The following is a 25080-nucleotide window of genomic DNA, read 5'->3' on the forward strand; positions in this document are numbered from 1 at the left end:
TTAAGTTTTTTTTAATTTCCCCAAAGAATTAATTATCATGTATGTAATTTGTCTAATCTCAGTTACACTTCAGAGCAATAAATTCAAGCTGTGTTCTAATTCAGGCTGGGAATTGTAGAGTGTCTCCCTAGGGACTGTTGCAGGCTAAATGCTGGGCAGTAGGGGGGTGGGGGCAGGGAGGTGGCAAGCAAGAGAAACAGTTTACACACAGCTTGAAAACAACAGTCAGAGATTGACTTAATGGCACCACTACTCCAGAGGAAGAAATGTTTCTTGATTATAAGCATTTTAGAAGACGATAATCTAGGGGAAAATTTTATGTCCTTACTTTATAACTGCCTTTTTTTTTTTACTCGTGGGAATGCATATTGTACAAACTCAGTTCTAAGAAAAGGATGCAGATTTTTTTTTATAAATTATGATGAATTTCAACAATAATGATAGCTGCATTGATCATGCTTGAAATACAGCTATAAAGTCTTGTAATTGTTAAAAATTGCTATTAAACTATCTTGTTTATTTAAACAAACCTTTTAGTGGCTATGATCTTTGCCTCTGTCAGTAATATTGTTTGTGCTAAAATTACTCAAAATATTTTTGATTCAAAAATTGCCAAGATACACATCGTTGTTCACAAGCACAATTGGAAACCTTCTGAGAAACCCATCTGAATGAAACACAGGAACCCCAAGCTAAATTGTGAAAACTGAGTAAATAATGTGCTTATGCCGCAGACGACTGTATTGTTTTGCGGTTTGAAGACTGACAAATGTCGCAAGTCATTTCTCATCTCTGTTCCTCTTCTGAACACTCTTTATTTCATACACAGCCTGGATACTGATTTTAAAGTATGTGATATATTTTAAAACATAATAGTTTCAGCATGTTAAATATAATTATGTGAAGCAAATTACAAGCCAAACATTTTTCCCTTGATGGGAATATTTTGAAGCAAACAAACATAAATCAAAGTTTAGTTCTGCCCACGGCTTGCAGTCACTCCTGCATCTTCAGTTTACTTCTGTTCATTATCAGAAAATAAAAAATTCCAAATTGGCATGGAGGTGGAAGTTCTCTCTGTGTACTGCATGAGTGATTTCAGAGCGATGAACAGACCGTGTCATGGGAACCAGCGAGAAAAGACACACAGAGCAGATGCAGCCTGCATCCAAAGTGCATAGCCAAAAAGCAGTCTTTTCTCTACTCTGTTGAGCTGCAGGAATCAATTATCTTATGCCCAGAGATGGTTACATCCACTTAACGAAAGGTCATCTCGCTAGCTAGCGATCGATATTCATGCTTTCTGATCCTTTCCTACAAAGTACACAGATTTTGTAAATAGAAAGCAAATCTTAATCCAGTCATTTGATGTATTTTGATAGAGCTCTCAGTGCTAACTACTTTAGTGTCCCATTCATTTTGACACCTTCCCAGGAACCAATGACAAATGCCAAGTTTTAAAACATTGCAGCTTCTCACACCTTTCACTTTCATTATTTGTATTCACCAAGTTCAGAGTTTTGAAAAGAAAAATGTTTGGAAATCCTAAGTGGAATATAAGACAAGTTCTGTTATTCATTAAGCTAGGCAGCCAGGAAATAGCATAGAATAAGAATGAAGCAAGAACAAAAAATTAAATCTAAATGTCGAGTCACAGACATTTACTCTCAGTTCCACTCGGTTAATATTGACTGGTGCTATTGTCTTCAGCATTACTGAAATAATGTTATTAGTTCATATTTTCCTTTTTGACATGCTGTGCTCATGGGTACAGACAAGAAAACTATGTGCCATGCATTTATTTCTTATCAGGAACAATTACCTGTGATTAGTGTAGTGGGAAGCTTGGCTTTTAATTAAAAGAATTTCTTATTGTGGAGTATAATAGGGCCTGTGACAGAAATGCTGGCTAATTTCAGCAGACTGACTTAGCTATTCTCCAAATCACTAATCAGCTTCCCCAATCTGTAGAGACTGACTTCACGGTAGAAACATTAGCGTATTGCCTTGTTATTGTGACCCATTGTATGGGACACAAATGAGGATGCTATAGATCTTGGGTCATAGAAATCAAATAATATAGTAATATTGTATTTGCCAAAATATAGATCTGGTTATGCTCTTACACATGAGAAATGGAGAAAAAATAGAATATGAGAAGTATATTTTTCTAAAGATTAAGGAGACATTTTTAGGGGAAGCATATGTGTTTGTGATTCTATTATTCTTTAGTATAAATCCATTAATAACTATAAAAGTTTTGTTTTGAAGGTTTGAAAGACCAGTGGCTTGTCTCGCATTGTTAGATACCTATTAGCCAACTTGTTAAGGAGAATGAATTATGTGTGTAGGTTGACTCCAACACTGGCTACTGAAGATGTGTTTCTGCTTCGCGTTTGCACATTTAAATCGGGGCAGCGTATGTTTTTCCCTGATGTTTCATAGTCAACTATTTTGTGGTTGTTTAAAATAGCTTCATGCCACTGTTTTATACAAATTTTCTATTTTTTTCTTTTTTAAAAATAGAATCTCTCTTTCACAAACCCCCAGCCCATTCCCCTTCCCCTTTGCCTCTAAGCGGTTATTACTCTTCACCCACTCATTCCGGCATTACCCCTCTAGCATCCCCTTATGCTGGGGCACCAAACCTCCACATGGCCTCTCCTCCCATTGATGCCAGATAAGGCAATCCTCTGCCACATATGTAGGTGGAGCCATAGACCATGTATATTATTTCATTGCTGGTTTAGTTCTTGGGAGTTCTGGAGGGTTCCGGTTAGTTGATACTGTTGTTCTACCTATGCGGTTGCAATCCTTTCATGGGAGGCATAAGGGGAGGGGCAAGATGAGGTATGGGAAAGGACAGGAGAGAACTCCAGAGGGTCAGGAATATAAATAGAAATATGTAGCAGTGGGTGCGGTGCTGTGGGTAGCCACTAGTAAGTGCCAGATGCCAGGGAAGCAAGAGGTTCCCATGACCCAACAGAGATGATATTAGCTGAAATACCCAACACAGGGGAGATAGAATCTGTACAGACCACCTCTAGAAGAAAGGCACGGCCCCTAGTTGAGGAATAGGGCCACCCACCAATCTCAAAATTTTTAACCCAGAATGATTCCTATCTAAAGGAAGTATAAGTGGGGGGGGGAGGGAGCAAAGACTGAAGGAAAGACCATCCACAGACTGCCCCATGTAGGGATCCATCCCATCTGCAGACACACTATTGTCTGACCACGCCCCCACACTGTTGCTGATGCCAAGAAGTGCTTGCTGACAGGAGGCTGGTATAGCAGTCCTCTGAGAGACTCTGCCAGCACCTGACAAATACAGATGGAGATACGCAGAGCATGGAGATCACAATTAAAAAAAGAAACTCTAAACACTTGCTTTAAATCACAATTTTGATTTTGATTTTTTTTTAAAGAATGATACTTTCAAAAATATCATCTACACTTAAGCACAGGTGCAGTCATGAGTTACTGTATGGACAAACACAGTTACATTACCCATTTTAAGGTAGGACACAATGTGTACAATATATACATATTTTAACCCCTCAAAACTACTACTTATATACCCTGTGTAGTTTTGGAATTGTTCTCAGGGCAAAGCCTGTTACATTTGAAGCATTTCCAAGGTGAGTTTCCTTGCTGAACAGGGCACCAAAAAGATAAGATCACAATTCTCCTGGAAATAACTATTAGATAGAAGTAAATGATTTGAAATCATGCAGTAATCAAAATTATCTTCATATAAAATTTAATATAGCCAAATATTCAATTTGGTTAAATTTATAATTTTGAAGAATACATCAAACTCTTTACAATGTATGGTTAGTTTTGATGAAAATCTGTACTTTTCTAAAATACATGTAGTTTATGTCTTAATACTACAGATTAAGTCAATTATTTAGAATATATATTCTTTATATTTACTATATCATGCATTTATTATTTATTTATATTTATATTCATATAATAAAGTTATGACTTACAAAATAAAATCTTTAGATTTTTGGAGAATTTTTATCATTTTCTCTGTGTATAATAACTGAGTTATTTTGTAAATTTCTTCTAATTACAATTAATTCAGACTGTCAGTAAACCTCGAGCAATTGTTGATTCAGTAACTTTTATGTATTATGCACTGAGTCTACTTGAGAGAAACAAAAATGAAAAAAGGAACAAATATTAATAAAGTAAACAAAATTTAAAGTTAAAATATGATTGACAGGTATTTGAGTACAAAACAAAAAAAAATAAATCAAAACAAGGACCAGAGAGATTACTCCATGGGTAAACACACTTTGTATATTCCTGACTATCTGTGTTCGATCCCTGGTTGCCATGCAATAAACGTGGTAGCACACATGTGTAGGCACAGTACCCCTAAGGGAAATAGATATAAGAAACAGCAGAATCACTCAGAAGATATCACTATGGCTTGCTGGGCATATACAATGGCAGAAATAAGCAAAAGTCATCATGAAGAGAGACTCTGCCTTTATAACAATATAGAAAAGTGAGGACCCACTTTTAAAAGATCGTCTCCAGTGCACTTGTGCTGTGCTTTGCACCAGGGCTACCAGAGTAGTTAAGAACAGGAAGACAAGAAAGAGAAGTGATTCCTGTGGTCACAAAACAAGGACCAAAAGAGTTAGATAAGTGCACATGCGAGATTAAAACAGGTTTTGGTTAATGCAGAAGTTACATGACAAAAATATAAAAGTATGTATTTGAGGTATTATCCACATCTACTTTATGATCATCTGATCACTACTATTCTTTATTTCCTGTTTTGTGATGAGGATTGTAGTCAATGTAATAAGTAGGCTTTTCCCTAACATACCTACACCCTGACTTTGGCTTCGCATCCTGAATGGAATTTGACCTCCATTAACAGAAGCTTCCAGGAAGGCCCAGGGCTGAGCCGCAAGTCTTAAAATGATGATGATAAGGATTTGCCTTTGCACCAGCTTGCAATCCCACCAACAATGGAGGAGTGTTCCTCTTTCTCCAAATCGTCTCCAGCATCTGTTGTATTTATCAGATAAGTAGTGGGCAGTGATGGGTCTTATTATTATACCCATGTGGGTAAAACTCCTCGAATGGATCTTCTGTCACAAACACAAATTAAATAAAATGTCCTGCAGTGGTCCTCTGCTCTCATACCTGACTGAAACCCTTGGAAAGCTCACATCTTTGCCAAATACTAGATGAAGTCACACCTGAGTGTGAATTTTACCAGATACATGGATGCATAACTTTCAACACAGTTCTTTATAATTGAGATTAATAAGCTTATTAACTACTAAGGACTTACACTGGGAATGCAGGGATAGGAATTTGAAGCTATCCCAGTATTCTTAAGAAACAGGGAACAATTTTTGTATATCTTCTCTACAAAATCAATTAACATTTTAGCGAGTGTGTGATGTATGATACATGGTTGCACACTACCATCAAAATGAGGTCTTTTGAATAAAACTAAATAGACAGAGACCTCAAGAAATGGTATTTTAAACCGTTAGCCACCCCGTATTCAGCATGGAGTGAACATTCCCTGGGTATGCTAGTCCCTGGGTAGGCATTGAAGCAGAGTCTGGAGACCTTCCGTAATATTCTTGAAAACCTCTGTCATCAACTTCATACAGAACAGAGTAGCGTTGCATAGTTATGGGCCACAAACTTGACAATGACACCTTGGGTTAAATGTAACTTAGTGTTTATGGATCTTCCTGTTACGTTTTAGAATATTGACAAAGGAAAAGAACCAAAAAATGATACTCAGCCGTTCTGGAAGCTGCATCTGAGTTTAAATAGCCTTAAAGTAGCCGAAGAGGACATGGTGTGTTAGCCATTTTTGAATAGATACAGATTTCCTGTATTAGAAAATTGTCCTGAAAACTAAGTGAGGTAACAGCCCATTACTTCATATTGCTGCCCGCCCCCCTGTTGTGAATTATCCATCATGCACTCACAGAAAAAAAATTAGTAAACAGATAAAGTGCTTGCCAACTAATTCAGTGTTCTTAGGTTCGTTGTGCTTGTTGTTAATTCTAAATTTAGCAATTACCCAACAAGCCGCTGAAAGAGTCAGATGCAGATATGTGCACCCAACCAATGGACAGAAGCTGCTGACTGCTCCGGTTGAATTAGGGAAACGCTGGAGGAAGCTGAGGAGGAGGGCAACCGTGTAGAAGACCAGCAGTCTCAATCACCCTGGACCCCTGAGATCTCTCAGACACTGCATCACCAACCAGGCAGCATAGACCTGAAATGAGGCCTCCAACACACATATAGCAGAGGACTCCTGGGTCTGGGTTCAGTCAGAGAAGATGCACCTAATCCTCAAGAGACTGGAGGCCCCAGGAAGTTTAGAGGTCTGATGCTGTGGGTGGGGTGGAGACGTCCTCCTGGAGATAGGGGTGAGGGTGAGAGTGGGGGGATAGAGGAGGAAGTATGGGATGTAGAACAGACGGAGGGTGGACCAGGAGGGTAATAAAATAAATAAACAAGAAAACAACAACAAAACAACGGAAACAATTTTTCCAGTGGCTTTGTGAGAAATTATGCAAGGCACTCAGTGCAAAGGAGTTAGAATGAAAGAAGAATAGAAGAAACAAAATGAAGACACAAGTCAAAAGAATTTAAGTAGTGGTAGGGCAGTTTTCATCCAATATTTGTCTGGAGGACAGTTACTCTACAGATGTTGTGTTTTGATTTACTCATCATCCGTATTTTCTGAAGATTGATCCTCCTTAGTTTATGGCATCTGCACGTGTGGAGCCAACCAACCCGTTGCTCAGTAATAGAAAGTATAAGGAATGCAGTGTATCTGGAAGAAACACCTACAAGAAACTGGCAGGCTACTCCTGAACACGGTGTGGGTAACCATGCGCTGCGTAGGATCAACTTATTTATGGGCTGATTTTTAAGCCAAAGTCACTCTTGAGCATTTGAGAGTATAACCAACACACTGTCCAGCTGCTCTCATTCCTTGAGCTTTGCACTAGCATGTTTAATTTATCAATCCACTTCATCTTGAACTTGTGACAAATTCTTCAACTGTATACATTTCTTAAACTAAAACTGTGTTAATACAAATAAGACAGTAGAGATACTTCAGAATTATCAGGAATATTTGAGTGATAAGTAATGTTGTTTCTAGTCAAATCAAATCTTTTCAAAAGGCACGCATATACACACACATACATACACACACACATACACACATTAAGTCACTTTATTTTCTATATTCATGCTAATGCTATACTAAGCAAATCAGGCTAGTAGTAACATGCTAACTTTTAAAACTTCTAAGCATCATGGGACTGTGTTCAACTCACTACGCCTCAGTTATAACCAGATTCAAGTAAGTACTCTCATTCTCATCAAAGAATACCGTCTTAACTACTGGCTAACCTTGGTATTTTATATATGTTTAGCATTCAGATACCCTTCAGGTTCTGTTTCTTGCTTTTATAATGATAGAATGATATATTCAATTGTTGAACTGGTGAACACACACACATCAATCTTTCTGCAGTATAAAAGATTAATATATATTTAAATCTAAATGGCAGACTACCCAACTTCAAGGATAGATTTTTTTTTCTAGTTTTGAGAACAAAGATGTTAAAAAGTATTTTTATAAATTAATTATGTTACATAGAATGTTATTCCACTGCTCTTGAAATCTATAAAGATACCTGCTCAAATAGATATACTTGTATCCATAAACACGTACACACACACACACACACACACACACACACAAACACACACACACACAATCTGGGGTGGAGTTGGATGAATACATTAATCATATACAATGATTGTATATGAAAATTTCAATGATGATGTGTCACATATGGTATATTTGTCTTGGAATACCATTATTACCATATAGTATATCCCTATGATTCTTCATTAGATGCAGAACAAGGCAAGGCTACATGCACAGAACCCAAGAAATCCTATCAAGCCTGAGAGGACTAGATTGCATGTACAGTAACGTTTCATGCTTAAATAGACAGAACAAATAACCAAGATTTATGTTGGGTTTTGGCATGAAACTGGAAGGTGAGTGGTAAGGTTTAAGAGAGAAAAGTACAATTAGAACAGTCCACTCCTGCCGTGTCTTACATTCTCATACTCTAAATATATAGCTCGCAAAATTGCATCTTCCAAAACCCACAATAAAACTACAACCCTAAGGTTGAAACCTTAAGACCCCAAATGTGACTGCCTTTGAAGTCAGGCATTCAAAGACTGATATTAAGGAAAAAGGGGAAACCCCAGTTCTATATAATCAGTGTTCCAGAGGTGAGATCACAAATACACTAAATATCATGGTATTATGTAGACACTGGACAGATTGGTCAGCTATAAGACAGAGGAATGTTTCAGAACTATGTAAACCCTTCCCATCACTTGATTTTAAAATTGTATAATTGCATCTGTGAAGATACATTCTCATTGTTTAAAACTTCTAGTCTAAAATATTTTATTATGGTTGTCCTAGTTAAAGGTGGGGGAAATACAATCAACTTCATAATATACATGTATATGTATATATAGATATATATATATACACACACATATATACACACATACTGTATTATCACAGCACTGCTAGCTTTGAGTATCAAGAAGTATCACAAGCCAATGAATATGATAGCCTTTGAGATTTACAGCAAATGACAGGCAGCAAGGACCTTGCATCAGAGTCCCCAGCCTGACATACATCACCAGTCATGTGCAATAGCACTCAGAAACCCTGTTGGTTCCAGCTGAACTCCGAGTTACAGAACTGTGGGCGCATAAACACATGTCATTGTAATCAGAGCTATGTACTTTCTTCAGAACAACATAAAACTCCACTTAAAATTGCTTCAAAATGATCAGAAGTCTTATTTTTAATAAGGTGTTGTATTGTGTATATCTAATGAGATATTAATTAATATTAATTTTCTAGATTAAACTTTATATGAAGACATTGATATTTGTATACACACTTTTATAAATGTTAGGTATTATACTATTTTGCTGCAGCAATATTTGCATATTTATAAGCAAATTACCTGATCACCTTCTGGCTCTTATTAAATTACCTTCTACGTAATTTTCTAAAAGGTCCATGTGGTCTACAGAAAACCTATTCAATACACTATATTTACTAGTGTTATTGTATATAAAGGAGTAGTAAAACATGTACATCTCCGAATAGAGTATGCCTCTGAAGCCGTGACTGCAGAAAGCTTGTTGCGCTGACTTCTGTGTAATACAGGACTGGATAGAAGTTTAACACCACCACTGAGTCTAGATATTTTCAGTCTAGACAACTCAGTTCTTGTTCTGCCTCATGTGGAACACTGAGTTCCATAGCAATAGCTCAACCAGTTGATTCAACATCTCCAGAGACTGATTTCTCTTCCATTTTGCTTTATCCTGTATGAAAAGGGCTGATGCCTTGTGTCACAGGCAGGGCCACTATAAATCCTATCACACCTTCATAGAGATTACTAAATAAACATTTCTTCCAAGAGAGTTTTGAAAAGAGACACAAAAGCAGGCTGTATACAAAAAAATTGATGCCATATTACTGAACACCTGCATGTGAAATGATGTTCAATTGAATGCCTAGATAAAAAAATTAAATCTTCATCATTATCAAATTTATCCCAAACATTGTTGTAACATTTAAAATTAAAATATTACATTGTATGCTATATTATATAGTAAATATTTGGGAGTGCTTTAGGTAATAGTAATTCTTTCCAGAATCCTCCAGGAACAAACTTCTTTTTTCAGATTAGAAATTCATATTTGAGCAAATTTGAGCTGAAGTCTATGTAGTCTGTCAGGGTCACTTGACTTCATCCTCTGAGTAACAGTCTCATAGTCTCTCTCAAATCTGAGAATTTTGAATTTTGCAAAGTGTAACAGAGCTGAGCAGTTTCCTGCTCTGCAGAGACTTGGGTCTCAATTCACTCTATTCACGCCCTTTACAGATGTTAGCGCTTGTTTTTCTCAACTTCCCTGAGATCAACTGGCATTTTCAAGGTAGTTGCCATGGATGCTAACTAGTCCTATGTGGTGATGTAAAAGCAAATTACCTACATTGTTAGAATTTTAATAAAGTTGTTGTCTTTTGCAAAACATGCACTGCACATGGCAAAAGACAGTATTTCTTAAAGTCAGAGGCTCCAGATTCATCATCCAAGTCATTTCCAAATTTAGACTGAATAACTTTAGAGAACTTTAATTAGTTCTCTATCTTGGCATCAGAGCTGGGAGAAGGATGAGAGGAGAAAAGAAACGAAACAAAATGTGACTGGTCTAGTAACATAGGCCCATGCCTGTATCATGGCTGCTTTTGTATACTCTTCAGCCAATACCTCATAAGCACCTTTAATCATATTGACTCTCAGTAACTAGTTACTGGATGAGGTGTTTCTAGTTTGATTAATTACATTTCTTTACTATAAGAAATATATCTGGTGTTTTTTCTTTTGCATTTAATGAAAATGTATAGCATGTCATTTCATTTGAATACTTAGTCATCTGTTATGTACACATTTAGGAGAAAAAATGTAACATAATTTCCAGCTGTCCATGTAGAAAACCAATGTTTGCTTTTACTATGAAATTACATGCTACCCTTTTGCTTAAGCAGGTGCTGCACTCAGGATTTAACTTTAACAGATATAGATGATGGCAGACTACTGCTGGGTGTCAGCAGTGGGCATCGTTTGCGCAAGCTCTCCTGTTGAACTCTAGTGCCCCCCTTCTCTTGGCATTGTACTGACCCTGTTCTAACCTGATTGACTCTTTAAATCTAGGAAAATACATTCTATGGTAGTGTGGTTTAGAATTAAACATGGACTTTATAGAAACACACCATTAATCACATTGTGTTACAATGTAAAATCGAGAGAAGTGTCTGGACTCCTAGTCTAGCCTTATACCCAGGGCAGTGGGCCCATGAATGACAACATGTCTGTGCATCACTTTGATATTTTATTTCATTTTTTTCTCTGTCCGTGATGTTAACATCACTACTGTTTTTCAGGCTTTGGCTGCAACAAAAATTGTAAGAGAAATATTTAATATTAGTCATTACTTTTCTGGGAAGATTTGTGTCTAATGAGATATTCTCCCAACTTATATATCTGACCCCCTCAAGATCGAAGAGAGGTTAGTGGGGCCGTAATCACGAAGGGTCTTCCCAGGTGAAGGAGAGAAACTGTGAACTGTGAACAGAAAGCTATGTCACAACCTAGATTAATTGATTCAGTGCCTCCCAGAGCAAACTCATTTTCATATGGAATTTTTTTCTTTTGTGAATAGTTTCTGCCATTCCCCAATCAGGAAATCTAATGTTAGAAAGTTTTTAAGAAAAAAAATCATCAATTCAAAGTCTGTTATATTGCTTTGAGCTGAAGGGTCTCGATATGACCATTAGCAGGGTAACGGAAGTCCTTGCCCTACTCTCTAGGCACAGAGTTTGTGTCCCATTCTTAGGTGTGATGATGGAAGAGAAGGGAAGAATAGCATCATCGTTAAAAATAACCTCTTAGCATACAACATCCTTTAGAGCATCATTTAGCAAAATGTGTCATTTGCACTTTTGAGTGAAAGTCAAATGTAAATTTTATGCTCTGACTATAAAGAATAGGAGATCTTCTGGGAATAAATGTGCTCACACACCAAAGGTAAGAAGGCTTCATCCTCCTCCCCCACCCCTGTTCCCCCACAAACGCAGGATTAGCTGTGGCTAAGTGATGATTCTCTCAGTTTCCAGGAATTCTCCTAGCTCTGCTTCAGTTTTGTCCCTGCAGAGCCAGTCAAGGCTTGTGTTTACAGTACATCATCCTTTAAGCTGAGGAGATTTTAGCTGCAGAGTCTCTGGAAAGCATGTGTTTTATTCTACCCGTTTCTCTTTTTTGCCCAGCTGAGCTGTCATTCTTGCAGTGTCCTTGTTCTGGCTAAGGACCGCTACCCTTTTGTAGTCTGGGACCAGCAATCTCGGATCAGAGGACCCAAGAGCAGCAACAGAGAGCTAAAGGTGTGCTTTTGGGTCATTCCTGAACTGAATCTGCATTGTGAGCTGTAGGACAGCCAGTTCTGTCACCTCTGCCTCCAATCAACCTTTCTTAGAGTCGCTGAAACACTTTTAGAGACACTGTTATCGCGCAGTGGTACAGAGGGAGAGGACAAATCTCAGTCTTTCCCGGTCCACATGGCGCTAGGAAGATGAGCCAATATTAGACAAGCCGCTTTAATTCACAATGCTTTCTCACCTTCCCATCACCCCTTCATATCCACTCTTTAGTGGGTGTTTTTTATTATTAAAGAGGGGTCAATGCTTTTGGCCTTTCTACTGCTAAGGAGAGGAGCCTCGGAATAAAATGAACAAAACAGAAAGAATTGAAAGAGACATAAACTGTCCCCATGGGTCTCATCTGCTTTCTCTTTAATCTGTAAGATCATTTCTGCTTCTCTACCTAACGAAAAGTTTAGCTCTGAGGCTCCCATAGATGAGCTCATTCCAAAGTGACCTCTAAATCAGGATTACTTACGAATGAGGACCACACTTTCATCCCCATTAGTTCCTGTAGCCTACTTTCGGTGCCTTATTCTATCGTATGTTTTAAAGGGCAGTATCTGTTTGCTAATAGCTTCCCAGATGAATCCCAATTCATTTCTGTGACCTGTATCAGAGAAAGAAAGTTATAGGAAATTATCAAAAGGAATTCTATCTTGTATCATAGGGGCAAAGCCCATGTATGAATATAAAAGCTAGATTAACGTCTCACTATCTTAAAAAAAAAGTTAAGATCTCACAACAGAAACACAATAGAAAAGATGGTCACTTCATGCAGAGTCACATCTAACTCAATGACTTACAGACATTTCTATTTCTCAGAAATGTTTCTATTCCTAGGACCCTGGAGACTTGTTATTTTTTACTACATTGTTCAATTAGATAAGACCACCCCCGAAACCCTGAGAAACAGCTGTATTGCGATGACTTTCCATGATCTTCAGGTGATATTTCACTTTAAAGTTAGGTGGCCTGAGGGGTCTTCTTAGGAACCGAATCTTTCTTCACTTCAGTATTTTGGGGAAAATGGGTATTTTCAACGAAACACAAGCTCTGCCTTCCCTTCTAATCAGTCTATGTGTGGAGCTACAAGACAGACCAGACAGACCAGAAGCTCAGTGTCTTCACTTTCACTAGACCAAATGACAGGGTCAGCATTGCAGGACAGTAGCATAAGCTAGTGATATTTTGCACTGATATACTTACAGTGTTATGTTTAACTCCAGAGAAATGCTCAGCACAGTGAGTTTTTAAGTAATAACTAAGAAAGTTACCAGCTCCAGAAAAATCTCTCCAGCAACATTTTCCTAATATGTAAACATTGTTAATTTAGCTGTAAACACTGTTTCAAGTCAACTCAAATGATTTTATAATAGCCTCTTTCTGGACATAGCCTTATATGTAAAGCTGATTTTTCAATTAAGTGTTCAGTAAATATGGAAGTCTTTCTGATGGAGAAGTAAAGTTCTATCAAAAACTCACAAAGGAAAGTGCTCCCCAGTTCTTAGAACCTGGAAAGCAGGTGGGTTCGAGGGCACAGAGGACACATTGCTGCTTTATATATAGCACTTCAGTGTGAAACACTATCATTTCCAGAATGTGAAAAGTGCAAGCTAGCTGCAGAACGGCAGACATATTTATAAATAACTGGGCTTTTGAGCTGTGCCTGGGACTGCAATTCAAACGAAGTACAGAGTTTCATCTCACATACAGAGTGAAGAAAAGTACAGCGAGTAGACAGTGTTGCACATGCCACCCAAGGGGCTTTGCTACTCAGTGCCTTTCCTTTTTCTTTTCTCCTTTATGATATTTAATGCTGTCAACTTAACAGAATCTAGATGCTACTGGAAGTTGAAACTTTGGACATGATTGTGGGGATTATCTTCTTAAACTATTATATATATATATATATATATATATATATATATATATATATATATGTATACACAATGAGTGTGTTGGCATGGTCACAAAGACCGGATGAGTGTGTCAGATATCTTGCAATCACAGTTAACATTTGTGACCATTTTGAGCTACTATGTGGCTGCTAAGAATTGAACCTGTGTCCTTTTCAAGAACAGCAAGTGCTTTTAACCACAAATTAATCTTTTCCACCCTGTAGGGGATATTATCTTGGTTAGATTGCTTGAGAGGGAAAGATCTACCAAGAGTGGGTGGCATCATTCCGTGCCTGATATCCTGAACAACATAGATGGAGAAACGGAAATTTGTCTTGAGTATTTTGTTATAGCAAGAGAAAAAGAAACTTGGACAATTATATTCATTTCACTTTCACCTCGAAAATATCGTTTGCTGGGAACATTTGTTACCCATGCCTCTCATGTTCAGGGCAGGCACAGGACTTCCAAGCAGAAACCTATTGTGTTTAATTCCAATAAAAGCTCTTCTTCGTTCGACAGAATGAGTAAGCAGGCATTTGCCTGTTTGCTTCCCTTTCTCTCTCTCTCTCCTTTGTGCCTGAAATGGAACTGTCTGCTAGAGAAGATGGAGCAGCCAGCCTGCACATGTAAGACTGACAACCACAAGCCAAGCATGGCAGAACACAAAGATCATGGAACCCAGTTCACCCTGGAGCAATCAAGTTCATTTCAAGTTGTCCATGGCTGTCCATCTGTGTATTTTTCTTTAACTTGAGCAAAGGAAGCTGTTACGTAAAGGAAGCCGTATGTGCTCAAATGAAGCCCTCACCAACAGCTTTGTACATGTGGAAGGCATGCAGAGACCATTATTCAGGCTGGTACCACAAGGTCATACTCAGGGCTATGCAATATTCAATGGCTGCATGGGTGTGAGCCACGCCCATACCAACTCCATACCTAGGCACACCCAGAGCTGCATGTGCAACCATGCACCCAGTATATTTCAGCCATTATACTGCAACTCTGATAGGGCAAGACTTTAACTTGCTAGCCAAATCTGATCTGTGATCTACTTTATTATTTTACGTGTATTTTTCACTTTTGCTTTTATTAATATTAAAAGCTGGCAGATAGCTTAAAAATCCAGACAAACACACTAACATTAAAGAGGAACTATACACTACAGAGCTAGTGAGCCTCTGAAAATTAAACCAATGACTACTGGAGTTCTTTACATAAAAGCCTTACTTACCCTACACAGGAACAAAACAAACCCAATGCACAAAATGTCACATCTATCCAGGCTGCAAGATCTACATGTGAAAAGAACATTTTTTTTTGCTCCACTCTGTTGTTCACTAAAATGTCATTATAAAATATATGATCTATAATCAAGAAACTTTTTTTACAATTTTTTTTTATTAACTTGAGTATTTCTTATATACATTTCGAGTGTTATTCCCTTTCCCTGTTTCCGGGCAAACATCCCCCTCCCATCTCAGTCTAGTTCACTGGGGGTTCAGTCTTAGCAGGACCCAGGGCTTCCCCTTCCACTGGTGCTCTTACTAGGATATTCATTGCTACCTATGAGGTCAGAGTCCAGGGTCAGTCCATGTATAGTCTTTAGGTATGGCTTAGTCCCTGGAAGCTCTGGTTGCTTGGCATTGTTGTACATATGGGGTCTCGAGCCCCTTCAAGCTCTTCCAGTTCTTTCTCTGATTCCTTCAACAGGGGTCCTATTCTCAGTTCAGTGGTTTGCTGCTGGAATTCGCCTCTGTATTTGCTGTATTCTGGCTGTGTCTCTCAGGAGCGATCTACATCCGGCTCCTGTCGGTCTGCACTTCTTTGCTTCATCCATCTTGTCTAATTGGGTGGCTGTATATGTATGGGCCACATGTGGGGCAGGCTCTGAATGGGTGTTCCTTCAGTCTCTCTTTTAATCTTTGCCTCTCCCTTCCCTGCCAAGGGTATTCTTTTTCCTCATTTAAAGAAGGAGTGAAGCATTCACATTTTGATCATCCGTCTTGAGTTTCATTTGTTCTAGGGATCTAGGGTAATTCAAGCATTTGGGCTAATAGCCACTTATCAATGAGTGCATACCATGTATGTCTTTCTGTGATTGGGTTAGCTCACTCAGGATAATATTTTCCGGTTCCAACCATTTGCCTACGAATTTCATAAACTCGTTTTTGATAGCTGAGTAATATTCCATTGTGTAGATGTACCACATTTTCTGTATCCATTCCTCTGTTGAAGGGCATCCGGGTTCTTTCCAGTTTCTGGCTATTATAAATAAGGCTGCGATGAACATAGTGGAGCACGTGTCTCTTTTATATGTTGAGGCATCTTTTGGGTATATGCCCAAGAGAGGTATAGCTGGATCCTCAGGCAGTTCAATGTCCAATTTTCTGAGGAACCTCCAGACTGATTTCCAGAATGATTTTACCAGTCTGCAATCCCACCAACAATGGAGGAGTGTTCCTCTTTCTCCACATCCTCGCCAGCATCTGCTGTCACCTGAGTTTTTGATCTTAGCCATTCTCACTGGTGTGAGGTGAAATCTCAGGGTTGTTTTGATTTGCATTTCCCTTATGACTAAAGATGTTGAACATTTCTTTAGGTGTTTCTCAGCCATTCGGCATTCCTCAGCTGTGGATTCTTTGTTTAGCTCTGAACCCCATTTTTTAATAGGATTATTTGTTTCCCTGCGGTCTAACTTCTTGAGTTCTTTGTATATTTTGGATATAAGGCCTCTATCAGTTGTAGGATTGGTAAAGATCTTTTCCCAATCTGTTGGTTGCCGTTTTGTCCTAACCACAGTGTCCTTTGCCTTACAGAAGCTTTGCAGTATGAGATAAGTGACTTTCTGAGTGTTAATATAGCAGAAGGAAGGAAGGAAGGAAAGAAGGAAGGAAGGAAGGAAGGAAGGAAGGAAGGAAGGAAGGACTAGTAGCATAGTTAATATCTCCCTAACTGAAAGAAGAAATTTTAAATATAATAATTTCAAATTCCCAGAAAATATCACACACCAGCTGGAGTTGATTGTTAAAAAGGAGGAATCATTAAGCACTGAATAGAATCATTCTGGAAGGAATTAAGATTTGAATACCTCAGAAGAAAGTACCTTTCGATAAGATTTGCTTGCCACAGATGGTACCACGTTTGTATTTCACCAGGAGGCCTCTGTCATATTTACTTTCATTCTAGATGCATGCTACAACTAACGTGAAAGGAAAGCGGTGAGTATAAACGAATAGTTTCCTGACTTCGCATTTTTCCAGCCACGTAGGAACTAAAGTTTGTTCTAACCATTGTTTACATACTTGATGACACATTTCAAATGACACCGAGAGACAATTCCATCTCCGTGATGAAGAATTATTTCTCATAGCTAACATAAATGTTAAATATTATTTAAAATTACTTAGTATTAGGTAACTATTTCCTCTGTGAAGTTCAACAATTGGCAAATTGAGTTCACTTAAACTTTCTGTGTCTAGAGCTAGTAGTCAAATTTAAGTTCTACCGGAGGAATATGAGAAAATAATCCCTGAGAAAGCAAGGAGAGGAGGAGAGTACGGGCTCATTTAAATTCTGACCTCTTTACTTCTTGATTTCATTTAACTTTCTCTTTAAATTGTGCACTTCTTTTTCCTAAAGCATTCTATTCACCAGAATTTATATGGCACCTTCTTCCTCCCAAGAATGTCTGTTTCTTATTTTTCACTTCAGAGCTTCCAACTTTCATGATAAATTTAGGTTGAATTGCTCACTCTTTTCTTTGTTAAGGCTAAGTATATTTGGAAAAAATACATACTTTGCACAATACATTTTCATTTAATATTTTGTGAGCAATGTGTTTGGTAATCTAATCAAAAATGATAGCATGTCTCTGTTTGTACACATCACAAAATTAGAATTCCTAAAAGTCAATCTTCAAGAATTTCTGTTCTGAGTGTTTATCTGTCATACCAATTGATTGCAGTGATGCAATTATAACACGGTAAAATTATTTTATGGATAGCAGGGATATTTCACAGGAATTTCATAACACACTATGTGAAGCACCGTGCTCCTTGAGAAGATCTAGTTTAAGAATTCCAAATTGCAAATGTCCGATTTTTCATGTTTTTTTTTCTTCTCTGAATTTTCAGTTGGTTACTGAGGTCATTTATTTGGTATGGATACTAAAATAGGTTAGGTCAGTGTAAATTTCATGTTCCTGTATTATATGTGTAGGGAGAATACCTGCTATTTCTTTACTTCTTTAGGACAGTCTTTCAATTACAAGGCTTTAATTCCTTTCTAGAACACATCTCTCCTGTCTGACTCTTCTCCTGACCTGTCTCATCGCTGTTCTTTTGTCCTAAATCTTTGTGTGTGTTATGTACATTGTGTTAGGATATCATGCACTTCCTGTGTATGGAATCCACATTACATCAACGTCCATACCATCTCCAAGTAACATAATTTGTAAGAAGATTAAGACAGAATATAAGATTCAGTAAACTGAACACAGACTTTTGCTCTGAAATCATTATGGAATTTCTTCCTTGTAGAGAAGAGCATGAGAATTCCAGGTGGAACTTGAAGAAAAAAGGTCTAAATCTTAAAGCTGGTTATATTTCTGAAACATGACCCTACTATTGATAGAGAGAAAGCATTAATTCCCACTGATTTCCCATATGATCTTAACATCTGCACCCATATAATATTGACATTTTCTCCCTTTATATACAATTTGATTAGTACATAATTCATACAGTGTGTATGCTCATTGAATTATGAATTATATGGTTTCACGATTGTAAATACGTGTAAAGCTATAGAGTGATCATCCAAGTCCTTAAACCGTGTTTACCCTGTTCCAAAGACCACATATATATCAGCATTCCTCATTTCTAACAATTCTGTATCCTTTCCGTATGGGCTTGTCCATTCAGGGTCTTTCAATGAATGATGCTATTAAATGCATGTTTTTATGGCTAGTGTGTTCTCATTTGTGTAATGTTTTTCAAAGTTATCTCTTTGGCAGCAAGGGTGAGTAATTTATTCTTTCCTACTGACAAGTAATATATTTTTGAGGAGTAGCAATACTTTTTCATGAATTATAACGTTCTTATTTTCTTAAATCTATCACACCCAGAATATGTTCTATATTTTATAAGAATATCAATGGAAAATGTATAATTTTATGTACAATTTGTGAAAACTATACATTTATTAAATAACTTCAACCTCTTCATGTGGAAGAAGGGTTTAAAGATGAGCAACTTAAATACACACATTCAAGTTCACCCATGCTGAAAAACTTTAATAGGACTTGAAATCATAAAGAATATTAATGAGCACTGATTTCACTTTAATGGCCAGATTTTAATAACTAATGTATTAGTTCTATCTGCAAAACGAGGAAGCACATAGATAAAAACATAAAAGGAAGCCAATAAAGATTATCACCATAATATCTTATCAACTAAAGTGATGGGTTACTTTCTTCTTTGACGTTACAGAAGTGTGTGATTGTCTTGGAGATAATATTGATAAGCTGGCAGATCTGGTCACAGAGGACCACAGACTGATGATGTAGGCTTAGAAAGGGTGATATCGAAATTGGTGTCTGGTGGTCATTCTGTCACACTCACACAGTTATTCATACTTTAGTTACAGTGGCATGTAAAGTGTGAGCAAAACCTCAGGGAAGTTAATGTAACTACAGTCCAACTGGGATTAGAGCCTACAGACTCCATGGGCACCGACTTCTCCTTTTATGAAGGTTAAGACCCTCACCGAGAAAATTCTAAAGACATTATGTTCTGCAATCTGCAAAGATCTAAGGGTTAATATAAATGATGTGTGAGCTAGGATTTGATTTTCTTAATGATCCTTTTTATCTGAAAACCTATGCTAGTCCAACTGGAAGAAAGACCTGTGTTGCTATACTTTACTTCTGTTTCTGTTCAAATAGAGTTCCTAAGACCAGCCCAAGTACAGTGCAAGCATTAACATTGCATTCTTTCCCCTTTCTAAGTTACTTCACATGCTACAACTGCACTTCACTCTCCTTCACATGCCCACTTTAAAGAAATCAGAAACAAAAGGCTTCACATTTCTCTGGTTATGTTTAAAAGGGAATAAAAATAGAATCAACCAGAATACCAGTTATATGTGAAAGCAATTGACATTTGGTTTCACACGGAGGCAAATCCAAAGGCAAAGAGCCTTTTTACTCACAGGTATCTAAAGACTCATCTGACTGGTCAGGGCAGTCAGGGTCCCCATCGCACAGCCAACTCTGGGAGACACAAGTCACATGGTCATGGCAAAGAAATTCACCAGGATCACACAGCTGCTGATCTGCAAAGAAAAAAATATTTTGAAATCAAACGTGAGTGGTCTGAGCCTGAACGGACGAACGGGATATGAGAGGTGCGTTGCATAACAGCATCACCACGGCATTGTCTGTGCGGCAGCAATGCAACAGCAAGCATTTCCCGAAAGTTTAGATCGCTGGCTCACGCACACAGCTTTGACAGGCTTCACTCCGCTGTAGGCTCTCACAGTCGGTTCTGCAAAGAATTTGGAACTCTGTCTGTGTTTATGGCCACATGTTTGGTCACATCAAATATGATGTAGCTTGGTAGGCTCGGATCCATCAAGGCTAAAGACACTGTGTGGAAAATTCAGCTCCATCATTGCTCCAAACAGGGAAAAGTTCAGTGTTCTGTTAATACTGCTATTAAACTTTATTCTTCTTAAGCATCTATCCTGGTATGATACAACATGGATGTATGACTGAGATATCGGTATTACAGCACTGCCATTCTGCTTTTAAACCTGACTGCCAACCAGGCGGCCTCTGTTAGTAGACCACAAAGCTTTCTTCCTTCTTATTTCGACCTGAGTTTTGAAGTAGTTTATGAATAAAAATATGTTATTTTCCTCTGAACGTTTTTACTGTTGGGTGTTGTCAATCTCTGCTAAACTTAGTAAATTTAGCGAAGGTTGATTCTTCTTGATATGTTTATTTCTAACTTACGGTTCTACCTGCGAAAATTCTCTGCTTTAACATGCACCAATTAAGAACGTTTTCTACAGTGGATGCGAGCCATGAAGTAACATGGTTTAGGTAACATGGATTCATTTCAATCTCATTTTTACTTTCGTTTCTTAGCACTATGCAAGCTACTGCTCCACCTGATCACCTTATAATCAGTATTACATTAGATTAAATGAGCTATACTGGGTTTTTTTCCTACCATACTTTATATTTTCTTGTTTCTCCAGCAGTATAACTTTCAGTAAATTTATTGCAAACAGATATAAACCCGCATCCTTAATGAACAAATGCTAAATTTTAACTTCTTTTCCATTCTCATACTGTTAATAGTGTCTAAGAACTCACATTGTACTCTGTCACATTTACCAAATTCATCAACAGTACCTATATTACCACCCTCATGGTTTTGTGATAAATTTACTTGAACACATCAGTTTGGCCATAGGTTTTATGCTACAGGGTAATAAATGTAAAAATCCATATTTTTTTTTCCGAAGGGGTCTGATGGAACACTTTGTGTACTCATATAAAAATTTTAATTAACAAATAAAAGTGGAAAGATGAAGCCAAGTGTACAGATAGCTGGGCGTTAACAGCACATAGCCTAGGTGTAGAGGAGGAATTGACCTAGGGTATGTATTCCTACAATGAAATACAAAAAAAGCAACTTGGAAAGGAAAGGGTTTCTTTGTATTATACATCTACACTGTAGTCTGTCATAGAAGGAAGCCAGGACAGAAACTCAAACAGAAACAGAAGAAACCTTAAGACAGGAACGACCAAGCCTTGCATACTGACTTGTTTCTCGTGGCTTGCTCAGCCTGTTTCTTATAGAACTATGGACCATAAAATGAGGGATGAACCCATATTTCAATAGGCTGGGCTCTTCTCCATCAGTCACTAATTAAGAAAATGTGCTACAAGCTTGTCTAAACTCTAATAATTTGGAGGCGTTTTCTCAATTGAAGTTCCCGTGCCTCAGATGACATTAGTTTGTGTCAAGTTGGCATAAAAGTAGCCAGTACCAGAACCTAATGTCTGCAAGGCCATGTGTTTGCTCCCACACATCTTTCTTCACTCAAACATTAGGCAGGCAGGCAGACAGAAACCCCTACACCTACACAGTCATTGAACAATAAAATTCAAACGGTTTCTTAAAGGAGGGTAGTTGGAGCTTTCTTCCGAATTTTAGTGGACGCACATTAAATGATAGTCAAGTTAGATTCGTACTCTTTCACTCAAATCTGGTATTTATAAATATGTTTACATGTTGTAGTTAAGACTTAAATTTGGCTTCAGGCAGAAACATAACATTCAGAGTTTGTTTAGGAAAAAATATAGGATTTAATTCAAATCCGTATGCTTAAATATAGAGGCAAATATGATTTAAATATGAATAACTGCAAATGTCTAAGAAAGTCTCAACAATACTACAGTAGGTAACAAGTTATTAACCCTGTTTACTCCGTAAAATCCATAATGGATGGTTTGCAGGTCGGTAACTACTGTATTAGGTTAAGATGAAAAATTTCTCTTCCTTTATTCTTCCCAAACTGCAAACAATTTTTATAAAGTTGAAGATAAAGGCTTAGAGCCTACCAAAGGTCTTTAAATAGTTGCATATAGCCTATGACTAACTCAACACAATAACTTTTTGTTATGAGTATAAAGAAGTGTGGAGGAGCATGGACAACTGTTTCTGTCACTGGAATAGACCATCTCAGAAGAATTGGTCAGAGGATGAGCTGGGTCAGCCTGGTTCCTGTGGAGAGAATTTTAAAACTACAGGAAGCACTGAATAAAGATTAATCAGAGACATTTCATGTAGCTTTCTGTTCAGAGACTCTTGCAATTGTCTAGAGAAGAAGCCAGGACAATGTAGCTAAAATGTAGTGGGAACTTATGCAAATATTCTGCTGGAAGTCATAAGTATAAGAATTAAGGATTTATAACTATTTCAAATGCTTTACATGATCTCATGTATGTCAACATGGAAATTGATGATCAGATGGTTTCATTTTTATTACTTTCTTTCTTTCCTTCTTTTGTTCTTTTTTGTTTCTTTTCAAAAGAGTGTTTTGTTTTGCTTCGTTTTGTTTTCTTTATTGACTTTACTGTCTTGCCACTCACTATATAGGGAAAGGTGGCCTTGACATCAGAGATCATCACATGCACTGATTTAAAAGTCCAGGGTCAACTGTCTAGGAATGGCACTGATCACAGTGGGCTGGGCCCTACGAAATCAAATAGTAATTAAAAAATGCCCCAGAGACAAGCTCACAGGCCAATATGTTGTTATCAATTCTTTAATTGTTGTTTCTTATTCCCAGATAACTCAATCTTCCTTCCAAGTTGACAGATGAAACTATGACAGACTTCATATCTTAATTTATTCTATGCACTTGTGGAAAAGGAAAACAAAAATTATATAAAGAACTAAAACCCAGAATTACCTGCCATTATGCAGTGTCAATTATATTTTTGTGCAGTGATAAAACAAAACAGAGAGAAATGAGATAACTGTATTTATGAGGTATAACTTCTTAAGGAAACAGTAAAAATTAAGAGGTGGGAATCTGTATTGGAGAATATTTTTTCTTTTTTTATAATTTCATATGCTCACATTTATTTATTTTTTATTTATTCCCTTTACCTACCACTCACTGCCCCTCTCTTGGTCCCCCCTGCTATGATCCTTTCTCTGCTCACCTTCCCCTTCTCCTTTGAGTGGGTGGAGGGTTCTGTGTATTCCCAACCCTGGTACTTCAAGTCTCTTTGAGGCTAGGTGCTTCCTCTTGAATTGAAGCCAGACAAGGCAGCCCAGGTTAAAGAAGATATTCTACAGCCTTTGTGATAGCCCGTGCTCCAGTTGTTTGGAATCCACATAAAGACCAAGTTGCATATCTGCTACACACGTGTGGAGAGTCCCAGGTTAAGCCTGTGTATGCTCTTTGGTTGGTGGTTCCCTCTCTGTGAGCGCCAAGGATCGAGTTTATGATTGTAAGGAAGATGTCACAGGAGTGTGACCAGATGAGACTAGAAACTTTTAAAGACTGAAGGAGTTGAAAGGGGAAGAACAACAATATCAACCAACCAGACTCTACCAGAACTCCTAGGGACTAAACCACCAACCAAAGAGTACACATGGAGTGATCCATGACTCCAGCCACATATGTAGCAGAGGATGGCATTGTCCAGCATCAATAGGAGCAACAGCCCTCGGTTCTGTCAGGACTCATTTCTCCAGTGTAGGAGAATTCCAGGCTGTTGAGGTGGGAGTAGGGTGGGTGGAAGTGGGAGAATCCTCGTAGAAGCAGGGAGGAGAGAGGAGAGGTAATGGGAGAGGGGGAAATGGGATAACATTTGAAATGTAAATACATAAAATATCCAAGAAAAATAAGTTTTTTTAAAAAAGAAAAAAATTGAGCTTGACATTCTTTTAAATAAAAGACAATGTGTTAAAGATGGCAGACTAAGAAAAAAATAGTAAATAAATTGAAGGGATAATAAGATCAGGATGATAAAGGAAAGGACAAAATAGGAAGAAACAAAGTGGAACTATAAGGATTGTGGAGCAGACATGAAGCCTGGCATTTTCCCTAAGAGAACTGAGGTAAGTGGAGAAGTTGGAGCAGAATGTTGGGCTATATATAAACCCAGATTTTCTAAGGGATCCCTGGTTGTTGCCATGAAAATTAACTGCAAAGTGAAAGGAAATAAAGGAGATGTGGAAGATCGGTGAGGTGGTTGAATAGATGCACACATTGATGGAACAAATTCGAACACATTTTATGAGGAAGCAAAAAGAACCTCACCATCTCCTTTTCTTCACTACGTGTCAGAATTATATAAAGAGTCTGGTATATTTGGGAGACATCCAAAAAGGAATATACATGAATGGTAAAATATTTAATTATAAATTTCAGAAGAAATGATAAAAATTTAAATCCTAAAAATTGTAAGGTAAGAAAGTTGGAAGTCGATTCATTAGGAGATGTGAAGATGAAGGGAGAAAGGACTAGATTTTC

General features: G+C 37.7%; 1 protein-coding gene across 2 annotated transcripts in view; it reads right to left on the bottom strand.

Moving 5' to 3' along the window:
* Lrp1b (LDL receptor related protein 1B) overlaps positions 1-25080 on the bottom strand; it is a 2085328-nt gene that overhangs the window by 1717764 nt on the left and 342484 nt on the right. For both annotated transcript variants that reach the window (XM_087654909.1, XM_087654910.1), the window contains exon 2: positions 20227-20349. In XM_087654909.1, coding sequence (XP_087511035.1) covers positions 20227-20349 — 123 coding nt within the window. The remainder of the gene's footprint in view (positions 1-20226; positions 20350-25080) is intronic.

This window comes from Rattus norvegicus, chromosome 3 (assembly GCF_021556685.1).
Source record: "Rattus norvegicus strain SHRSP/BbbUtx chromosome 3, alternate assembly SHRSP_T2T, whole genome shotgun sequence".
NCBI lineage: Eukaryota > Metazoa > Chordata > Mammalia > Rodentia > Muridae > Rattus > Rattus norvegicus.